The sequence below is a fragment of the Rhinolophus sinicus genome, linkage group LG14 (assembly GCF_036562045.2).
Source record: "Rhinolophus sinicus isolate RSC01 linkage group LG14, ASM3656204v1, whole genome shotgun sequence".
Classification (NCBI taxonomy): domain Eukaryota; kingdom Metazoa; phylum Chordata; class Mammalia; order Chiroptera; family Rhinolophidae; genus Rhinolophus; species Rhinolophus sinicus.
The window spans coordinates 22,176,397-22,187,625 of NC_133763.1; the positions used below are offsets into that span (position 1 = coordinate 22,176,397).

An 11,229-nucleotide genomic window follows, 5' to 3' on the forward strand; every position below is an offset into this window, starting at 1 on the left:
TGGCCCAAACAGTTGGACCATGGTTCCGTCCCACTGCCTACCTCTCAAAGAAATTAGACCCTGTAGCAGCGGGTTGGCCACCATGCCTGCGGGCCCTAGCAGCCACTGTGATTCTCATCAAAGAGGCAGATAAGCTCACCTTAGGCCAGAGACTCATAGATAAAGTACCCTACTCGGTCACCACCTTAATGAACAGTCAAGGACCCCGATGGCTGTTGAATGCATGGCTGACTCAGTATCAAGGGCTACTCCTGGAAAACCCTCAGATCTCATTAGAAACTGTGCACACCCTGAACCCAGCCGCTTTCCTGCCAACTGAGGAAGGGGATCCAGAACATGACTATAGAAGTTATCAACGAGGTCTACACCACCCGACCCGACCTCCGGACAGCCCACATCCTAACCCGGACCTTACTCTGTATACTGATGCCAGCAGCTTCCTGAGGCCGGGAAATGTCACGCGGGGTATGCGGTAACTACCTCAGATGAGGTAGTCGGGGCAAGGGCACATCTATCGGGATGTTTGGCCCAATGGGCAGAACTATGGGCACTAATAAGAGCCCTTACTCTATCCAAGGGCCGAAAAGTCAACATCTACAATGACTCTCGGTATGCCTTTGCAACCGTCCATATCCATGGGGCTATATACAAAGAAAGAGGCTTTCTGACCGCAGAGGGAAAAACTATTAAAAATAAACAAGAAATCCTTAAGCTCCTACAAGCCATTTGGCTTCCCAGCAGGTTGCTGTTATCCATTGTCAGGGCCACCAGAGAGGCAACGAGCCCTCAGCAGTCAGGAACAGGCTCGCTGACACCACAGCCAAATCAGCGGTGATGGGAAGCCCTAGTGAACTACTCTTGGTCATTAACACTACCACCACATCCCTCCCGCAGTACACAAAAGAAGAACTCAGATGGGCAAAGTCAGAAGGGGCCACCAGATTGCCACAAGGGTGCTGGCAACTGCCCGATGGAAGACTCTTCATCCCAGCCCTGCTAGTTCCTCAACCGCTGAATATCACAAGTTAACCCACTTAGGAAACACTGCTCTTGAAAGCCTCCTAGCCAAAAACTTCTACAGTAGCCGGCTGTCAGCTCTTTTTGCAAGTCCATCGGAGAATGCTGCCTCACTTGTGCAAACAACAATCCAAAGTCCGGCCCTAGCCCCATCCCTGGGATTCAGAGAAGCGGTACCGCACCTTTTGAGGACCTCGAAGTCGACTTCACTGACATGACAAACTGCCGCGGTACTAAGTACTTGCTGATCCTGGTCTGTACCTACTCTGTGTGGGTCGAAGCCTTCCCCACTCAGACTGAAAAGAGCTGCAAAGTAGCCAAGGTCCTCCTCCGGGAGATTATCCCCTGCTACGGGATTCTACTTTCTATCCACAGTGACAATGGGCCAGCTTTCATAGCAGAACTCCTCCAGATGGTAACCAGGGCCATGGGCATCAACTGGAGACTCCATACAGCATACCAACCACAAAGCTCAGGGAAAGTTGAACGCATGAACCGTACCGTCAAGGAGACATTAGCTAAACTCCACCAGATCTCCCTAGGGTGGGTGGATCTCCTACCGCTAGCTGTCCTTTGGGCGTGCTACACCCCTGACAAATCCGGATTCTCTCCCTTTGAAATTATGTTTGGGAGGCCCACTCCGCTGCTAACCAGCCTCTCTGGCGACATTCGCCAGCTGGGGTTCTCCAGCCTCCAAAACCAGATGGCTGTGCTAGGCAAGGCCCTCACAGATGTACGTGCTTACATTCTGGAAAGGGCCCCCATTTCCCTTGGGGCCCCAGTACACCCCTTTACCCCAGGAGATCAAGTCTGGGTCAAAGATTGGAAGCACGAACCCCTCCGACCCTGGTGGACAGGCCCTCACACTGTTATCCTTGTTACTCCCACTACTCTTAAAGTTTCAGGCATCGCTCCGTGGATCCATCACATTCAAGTTAAACGAGCCCAGCAGGAGGACAACGCCTGGATTGTCCAACCTGACTCGGCCCATCCACTCCGTCTGACCCTCAAGAAACAGCCCGGATGAGCCTTGCCGTCGTCTGCCCAGCCTCCGTCTTTGCTGTTATTGGACTCCTATTGTTTCTAGCCTTTGCTGGTCTCATTGCATCCTCCCCACCAAGCTGGTCACCACTGGAGAAGGGACTGTTAGGGTTCTACTTCCTGTTCTGGGCTCCTTGCCTCCTCTCCCTAACGTATCTTAGGCAGCAGCCATGATTTGGTTTTTTGTCATACTATCTCTTCCCCGGGAAGGAATCACGACCTCCCCTTCCTGTCCCTCAGGCTGCCGGGGAAAACTCGCTGGCCACCCAACCTTCTCGTACTTTACCCTCATGCCCTTGCAGTGTTACACCACAGCCTCCCTCTGCTACAATGGATCCAAGCGCTTTTGGACGGGAAAATCACTAGCCCTAACTGCCCAGGCACACTAGGATAACAGGCATGTAGGACCTATCTTACCCACATCAGTCACTCTGATGGGGGAGGAGTCCAGGACCTGGCCCTCGCCCAACAAATCAAAGACAAGGTCCATCAGGTTGCCAACCTCTCTGTCGGGAATCGCGTCCTTTACCGAGGTCTCAACCTAACCTCCCTGCAGAGACTAACCCGAGTCCCTGATACCTCGCTATTCACCCAGCACCTCCTGAACACCACCTATAGTTTGTGGGTGACCACCTGGCTAAACGCCCCTAACCCTGCCTCCACCGCTGCCTGCTGGATTTACCTACCCCTCACCTGGACCAGTTATATTGGAATCCCGGTTCCCCCTGACTGGAGCCCAGACAACGATATCAGCCCAAACAATGTCACCTACACCCTCGGGCCAATAGCTGACCAAATCCCAGTGGCCTCCGCACCCAACTATACCTGTGTAGTTTCCCCCAGTGTCACTTCCTGGGGTAAACTACAGCCCTCCTTATGCGCCCACAACCTCTCAGTTCCCTCGGGCACCCCGTACTGTGCCACACCTGGCATCTTTCTCCTCTGTAATGGACTTGTTTTTCGCTGTGTAGATTCCAATCTCACCCATCCTTGCATCCAGATTTTCCTCACCCCTGAGGCCTCTCTGTGTACTGACTCTGAGCTGGAGGCCAGGCTTACCCCGAGCCGGAAATGTGTTGCTGCAGCCCCTTTCCTACTCGGGGCAGGCATCTTCGCTGGGGTCACTTCTTGGACTGCTGGACTAGGATCCTCTGTCAGTTTCTATCACAGGCTCACCCAGGAACTCTACAATGACATGGACTGAGTAGCCGATTCCCTCGCTACCCTTCAGTCCCAACTCAATAGCCTTGCAGCAGTCGCCCTAGAGAACAGGCGGGCATTAGACCTACTCACTGCCAAGAAAGGAGGCACCTCTCTGTTCCTAGGAGAAGAATGCTACTTTGTCAACCAGTCTGGGATCGTCACCGCTTAAGTTCGCAAACTCCGCGACTGCATCCAGAAATGCAGAGATGACCTCCACGGCTCTTGGGGACTCAATCCCAGCTCATGGTCCTCATGGCTCCTACCCCTAGCCGCCCACTCCTCACGATCCTCCTCCTTGCTACTGTCGGGCCAGGCATAGTCAACGCTGTCATATGTCTCATAGAGACCTCGGTCACCTGTCGGGCTACAGCCTGGATCCTTGCCCTGCGGGGTTATCGTCCTCTTAGCCAATATGATGATCTCTAAGTTGTTACCACTTACGATCATCAACAGGGGGGACATGACGGAGAAACTGACCTAAAATGGTTCCCTGCCACGTGGAACTGACCTAAAATGGTGGCCCCAGCGGAGAGAGAAGTCCCCAGCCTAAGGCCCAGCCCACTTCTGCATAACCCCCTCCACGCCAGACCCCGAGCCAATCACCAGAGGACACCTACCCCTTCCCCAACTCAAGGAAGTCCCCAACCCATAAAAACCTGCTCAAAACCTTGCTAGGGGCTCAGTATTTTGGGAAAGATCCCGCTGAGCCCGCCGGTGTAATAAAGCTGACCTTCCTAACTCTCTGAGTGCCGCTTGGGTTCTTTCCGGTCCTGGTATCAGTAACAATAGCTTACCTAATAACAGAGGCCCTCAACACTACCTCACAGGCTATCCATGCCATGAGACAAGAGTTAGAACAGGTCAGAGAAACAGTTCTCAAAAACAGAGCTACCATAGATTATCTACTTCTGAAACATAATCAAGGATATAAAAGTTTAAAGGGTTATGCTGTTTCAATCTCTCTGATAATTCACAGTTTATTAAAGATAAAGTTCAACAAATTCATAATAGTTTCCAACATTAAACTACAAACAAGTTTCTTTGGCCTAGATTTTTCCTTCCTTACTTCCTGGCTTCCCAGTTTAGCGGGACTTAAGGAAACTTTTCTCATTTTTCTTTTATCCATTATTATAAGTATTACCTCATGCTGTTGTCTACAATACGTCTCAGCTTACAGACTACCTACTGGTTGACTGTGATGGCCTACCGGACAACAACATCCTCACCTGGATTTGTTCATCTACCGGGGACCCTTAGATAGACCTCTGGACAAGCCCTAGCTGCCGGTCTCTTTCTACGCCCCTCTTCAGCCTGAAGTAGCCACAGTGGTCATCGCCCCTATTCCCTAATGGCAGTTAGGGTTAAGTCTTCAGAGAGGGGATTGAGACAGGTTAGTCAGCATGTTGTGAGGTAAACAGAAAGGTCACTGGTGGAATAAATAAAAGGATATCCTGAAACTCTAGGTTCTGGAATATCTCCTTCACTCCAGGACAAAGATATGAGAATACGCCTTGAGATTAATAAATTATCTCATAAATCCCTTTTGGCTGGACAAAGGAGCAGATCTGATAGATAAGAATGGGTTCGTTAATCCCTTTAGGGTGAGCAAACAGGACAAACTTGATATATACGAATTCCATTAGAAGGCCCCACCCCCTTCCCCAAGCAGGCAAGGGAAGGTATAAAAGTAAGAACTTTTGCCTCAGTCACTGGGCAACTCATTCAGAATCCCCTCTCAGTTCAGAGAGCTGCCACTCTTTACTTCTTCACTTTTAATAAACTATCCTCTTTTACAACTCCTCATCTCTCCTTGGTTGGTGCTTCCATTCTTCATTTTCACGAGACACGATCCCAGCACAAAGAAAATATCCTACATCAGAGATACTGATGATTTTCTGTTCGTTTATTTTAAAACTTAGATGAGATAAGGAATATAAAAATATCTGTAGATCTTTTAATTGCCATGTAAAATTGTTATTATTATTCATTTTTGGCATTTTTAAGAACGGTATAGAACAATATTAATCAAAGTGCTGTGTGTGCCACCTCATCACAAGAGTATTTAATAGGAGTGTTCTTTAAAAAGTTACTGACAATTGCGTATTAGCTTATTAATGGCTCAGGCTCTGAGAAGTCCTGCTGTAGAGAGATCTGTTTAACTCTGTTTAACTGGTCATTTTCCCAATGTATTTGAACATGGAACACACATTAATACCTTGTGGAATAACAAGCATGAGAAGAGCTGAAAAAGCTGTTTTTTTCTCCGGGTCTTCCCTCCCCACTTCCATGACTCTCATAGCAGATATTCAGAAACAAAACCCAAATTAGTAAATACTACCCACTTTCCATGCATTGATTTATTGTTTGCAATCTGCCTATTTGATAGAAGACAACTAAATATGTACATACATATACAAGAGAAATGTAGGTCGAATTTTAAGAGTAAGTCACAAATTCTGAAGGAAGAAGACATCTAGATAAAATTGATAATGTGTATTAAGACTAAAGATTTTTCTGATTTAAGATTTGTGTGATTCCCACTTGCTGAACTGCACTCTTAGTGACTTCTGGAATCATGAAATGAACAAGAAAAAAATACTTTTTCATTGATTCACAGGCACAGTTCCTTTAAAGTCATAATTGCTCTTTGCACATGGTAGCAAAAGTTCACTTCACTATTTCAAATGTCTCTTTCTTAGGATCAACTCCTATGAGTTTAAAAGCTGACATTAATTTCCCATTAGTAAATTTTAATTGAAATGAATATGTATCATTGCTTTCAGCAGTTGCATTTGTAATAAATGTATAAATACATGCGTATTTTTCCCAAAATGTTTAAAATGGGAATTTTATCTATAGAAAGCTTTTAGAATCTGGCCCTTACCTAAAACAACTGGAATTTTATGGAAATACAATGAACTGTTACCAACCTAGCTAAAATCTATTTTATTGATCTTAGAAAGTAGCATGTTAAAACATGAATAATGACCTTTGAGCTTTGAACCATTCAGTACCCTTGTGTTTCTGCAACATTTGTGTACAAATGCACTGAAAAGAAAAGATAGAGAGGCAGAGGGATGCTCCTAATTTAAGGAATAATAGTGTTCTAGTACAATAATCTGGGATTAATTGCATTTCACCAGATGCATCTACTCCCCAAAGTTCCATTCAAATAATCTACACTTAGAGAAGTTGAAATAGTTTAGGATGCATCTGAGTATTAAATTTCATGAACTTTCTGATCCAATTTTAATTTCCTACATTAGGCTAACATTGTTTTGTTTTGTTTTTTAACATACTTTATAAAAATAAAATTAGGCTGAGTCTCAGATCATGCTTCCAACAAGTTACCACACCATCACCCAAATATCTTAACCAGAATCCAGTAATAGTTAGATTAGATAATACAGATTTGAATATTACAAGCATTATTCTGAAAATGTAGACAAATAATATCTGAAATATTTCCAACAATACTTCTTCCCAGATGAACATGCATTAGCAGAACAAACTTTAAAGCCTTTAAGGAAAACACCGTAGAAATGCTTAACAAAAGGAATCATGTGTAGCCCTGTATCTCCAAGGGTTGGGTCACTTAATGCATTTGTCAGACAGCCTGTGGTTTTCCTTCTGCTTTCAACCTCACACTTCCATCCCTCCTCCCCTTCGATAGCTTTTCTGGATGGCCAATTGACCCAGTGGCTGTGGTCTCACTGAGATGTGGTTAGGCCCTTTTTCTTCCTTTTCTTTTCCCTTCTTTCCTTTTCTTTTCTTATTTCTCACTTTCTGCATTTTTTTGGCCTGAGATAATAAACATCATTTTGTAATAGGGAAAATGTTTGGTGTAGGAGGTCTAATAAATACAACTAGAATTAAAACAACATCCTCAGTTCATAGAATTTGATATCAGATTTTTCATAAAGTATCAATCTGTAGGAAACACGGATAGTTCTTCAGTTAATAGAATTGAGAAGTGTTTATTTACATAAATCTAGAAATTTTAAAGGTGACTAAAAATAAGTGCTTTACAAATCCTGCATAAAGTTTGCAAAAGTTAACAAATGCAATATTGAGCTTCATTTACCACATTATCAGATTAAAACTGCTAATCATATGCATCTTAGCCACTAACCAATTTCAGTAATTAAAACAAGCATTTGAGTTTTCCATCAAACTTGAAGGGCATCAAGCTGTAAGTCTTCACAAAAATCAACCATGGGAAATACAGTTATCACATTCAACTGGCATTTCAAAAAGTCCTTTGAGTCCAAAATATGGAGGTTTCCAACATCAGTTTTCTGACTGCATACCATATACCTCTTTTCCAGAAAGTTTCTGATTAAAAATAAAAGTTTCACTATCTGAAAGATCACTGTCTATGAAAATGCTTACCCTGCTTTACAAAGCAATGGTCCCAGGAAAAGTTGCAAAATAACCACACTTGCTCTTCTCAATGAAAACACTATTATTCACCATAAACAAACAAAAGGAAGTTTTCAGTTTTGTTCTACCGATTCTCTGAGTTGTTTCCACATGGGATACCTCAGCATAGTTAATGACTTACAATGTCTTCTATCACAGAAGAATAACTACAAACGAAACTGAAAAGGACACTGGCATAGCAGAATGTAGTCCCATATCAGTGCACTTGCTAGGAAGTTTCCTTGTTTTACTTCTACTACATACCTACTAAGTCATTTTAAACCAAAAAAGCTCTGGGATGTTAGTATCTAAATGCTTTGATACAAAGAATTTGTGTAGGTATAAAATATTACTTTCAAAGCTATTGAAAACATAAAAGTCTGAGGAACACAGTCCTGACCATACTGTTTCATTATATTCCTAAATCCAGGTACTGACTGCTCAGATGAGGGTCCCTCTGCCCAACAAGTTTAGCTTTGTATTCCAGTTTGGAAGTGGAAGTGATATACGTGTAAAAAGACTTGGTAGATAAGATGACAAGTAGCAAAGCAGTCAATGAAGATGCCAAACACGATTAAAGTTTACAAGACGCACCACCCCTTTTCCAAGGGTTCTTAGTTATATGAGAAATCAGATATGGGGATATTGCAAGGTACACAAAGTACACCATAAAAGTAAGTCTGGGTCCCATACAGTGTACTCACTTATTCTTTGTAGATAGATATAAAGATACAGACATTGATATTTTCCAAAAATTACAAGCTCTGTCCCTACTAAGCTCTTTACTTGGAGCAAGGTACTTCTCTAGCAGTGATAATTAAAATGTGGGTACTTTTGAGAATCAAAACCGCCATCTAACTAGAATTAGCTGTTTTTCTCAGAGAACAAAAGAAGCCATCTAAATTGCAGCATACACTTCAAATTCAACATAATAAAAAAGGATTTTTAGATGTGACAGGAATCCTCTCCTACTTACCAAAACAGTATCACTAAATATGGGAGGGGGAGGGTCGTAACATATAAAGAGAGAGAAGCTAGTGAAGCAGAGTGGAAAGACAGAAGGGATGAGGCGATCAAAACCACCTTGTTGCCTTTCCCTTGTTTCTCACTTCCCTCCCACACTAGGCTGTGATCACAAATTTTAAAAATGCAAAACCCAGGTTTTAAAAAATAACTGAAAGAGTGTGACTAGGGTTACTACCACAGCAACCCTAAATGATTTTCGTGCAGAAGCAAAGCAGTGGGGATGTAGTAGCAGCAGCAAATCTCCCTCTTCCCCAACCCCTGATACGGTACCTCCAGATTTGCCCGAGCTGCAAGATGTGGATGAGTGACTGCAGGAGCCAGATGCAGAAGGAGCAGGAGGCAGACCTGTGTTTGCCGCTGGCCCCGGTGGCCCCGCCGCTGTTGCTGCCAATGTTGGTAGAGGTGATGTTGCTCTTGCTGGCGTTGGATGCTTGCCTTTGCGGCGTGGAAGGGCGAGGCTCGCCTTCCGCGGCTGCAGACCCACTAGTAACCATGGTCTTACACTCGGCTGCAGGCTGCTGGCAGGTGGAGGCGGCGGCGGTTGTGGCGCTGTCCTCGGTGCTGAAATCGTGCACAAACCAGCGGAAACTGAACACTTGCACAGAAAGCGAGCCGAGCACCACGAAGAAGAGCGTAAGCCCGAACCACCAGCGCTGGCCGCGCAAGTAGTAGTCCACGGCGAGCCAGATGTCCGTGCCCACGTCCGCGAAGTACACGGCCACGGCGGCCAGGATCCAGAGGCAGTCCCACAGCGAGTAGCGCCTCTGCTCCCTGCCCAGGCGCAGGCACAGCGCCGCGGAGCCCGCCCCGCCGCCGCCCGGGCCGCCGGAGCCCCCCGAGCCGCCGCCCGAGCCGCCGCTCCCGGCGCAGCAGCAGCAGCAGCAGCGCGAACAGCCGCCGCCGTCTGGGCAGCAGCCACCCCCAGCGGCCTCCTCGTCCTCGGCCCCCGACCCCGACGGCAAGCCCTGAGCCAATCCTTGCACTGAGCCCGAGTGGTCCGAGTTCTGCAGCGGGGTGAACGCCACGTCGCTGCTCTTCTTCATTTTCAGCCTCCCGTCTGACTTAGCGGCCATGATGCCTCCAAACCTGAGAGCCCTCCTTTATCTGACACCTTTCCCCGCTGTCTCCTCCTCCCGCCACCTCCTTGCCTCGCCTCGGCTTCCCTCCCTGGCGGTGCGGTTTCCCCTCCGCCTGCTCCTGCGCCGGCTCGCCCGCCGTCCGCTGCCGCCCGCCGCCCGCCGGGCTGGGCGCTGGGCCGGGCTAGCAGCGCGCCTGGGGCCGGCAGGAGCGCCGCCTGGCTGTCTGCGCCGAGCCAAGCTGCTTGCGGCGCCCCGCGCGCGCCCCTGCCCGCCGCCCGCGCTCCTTGTCTCGGCCTCGCGGCTGCTGCCCGAGCCGCCGCCGCCGCCAGCAGCAGGAGCAGCAGCGGCCGCCGCGGCACTCCTCGGACCTGCACATTCCTCTCCTCCCTTCCCGCGCGCTCCCTCCTCCCGCTTCCTCTCCTCCACCAGCTGACTCCGAGGGAGAGGATGACCTCATCCCTTCTCTTCCAGCTGCCGCCGCTCCCACCCCGGCTCGGGAGGGGCAAGGGAGGAGGAAGGCCCCGGAGGAGGGGCTGGGATCGAGAAGAGCGGCTGGTGAGGGTAGGGGGTTAGTGGTTCCCGGGGGCCAGGAAGAGCGGCCGAGGGGGTGCAGGGAGACGATCGAGGGCCCCCGCTCAAGGGATTTCGGAGAACTCTGGATGGATTTGACCAACAGTGGGGGCGGAGGAGCAGGAGGGCGCGAAGAGGAGGGTTCCGGGTGTCCAGCCTTCAGAGGGGTCGAAGAATAGTGGGCACGGGCGGGTGCCGCGGCGGGGAGGGCTAGGGAAGTACAGGCCTCTTTGTATTGCGTTCTGATCTGCGGGTACCTGGAGAAGAGCTGGGTGTGCAGCTGGGGCCGGCGAGGGTTGAGAGAATAGGTTTAACTGGGACGCCAGGACACCGACTGCTGGCGGCGGCAGTGGATGTACCCGGCCTTGGGGCGCTGGGGAGGGAGAGGGCGTGCAGGACCTGCGAAGGCGCAGAGCGGAGCGCACTGCCGGGGGCCGCGCAGACTGCGGTGGGTGGGTAGGTCCTCCAGGAGCCGCGAGCCGGAGCCCTCGGGGGTAGGAGCAAACTGCCCGAAGGCTCCGGGCTTCTCCGGTAGGCCCGGCGCCCAGGCACGGGGAGATGAGGAGGGCTCCGGGGCCCTCACGCGGCCCGGAAGCGGCCAAGCCAGGAGGAGCGGAGGGGCAGGCGGGCCAGGCGGCGGCCCTTGGCCTCATCCTCGGACAAGTGAGAAGCAGCGCTGCATTCCGGCGGCTGCTCAGAGCGCGGCGGAAGGCGGGCCTCGACCCGCAGCCGCGGGAAACTGTGTACTGGCCGGCGGGCGGAGAGTGGAGGAGCCGGGAGCTGGTGCCACCTCCCCTACTCCAAAACAAGAATTACCTTCTCTTAAAGCTATAGGAGATGCAGACTTGATGTGTGGTCCCACAGCTCCCCA

The 11,229-nt window shown here is 49.0% G+C and overlaps 1 protein-coding gene across 5 annotated transcripts in view; it reads right to left on the reverse strand.

Annotated features, from left to right (window-relative positions):
• Window positions 1–9,782, reverse strand: part of XKR4 (XK related 4) — a 476,837-nt gene extending 467,055 nt beyond the window's left edge. For all 5 annotated transcript variants that reach the window (XM_074319280.1, XM_074319279.1, XM_074319276.1 and 2 more), the window contains exon 1: window positions 8,980–9,782. In XM_074319280.1, the coding sequence (XP_074175381.1) occupies window positions 8,980–9,782 (803 nt within the window). The remainder of the gene's footprint in view (window positions 1–8,979) is intronic.
• Between the last annotated feature and the right edge of the window lie 1,447 nt (window positions 9,783–11,229).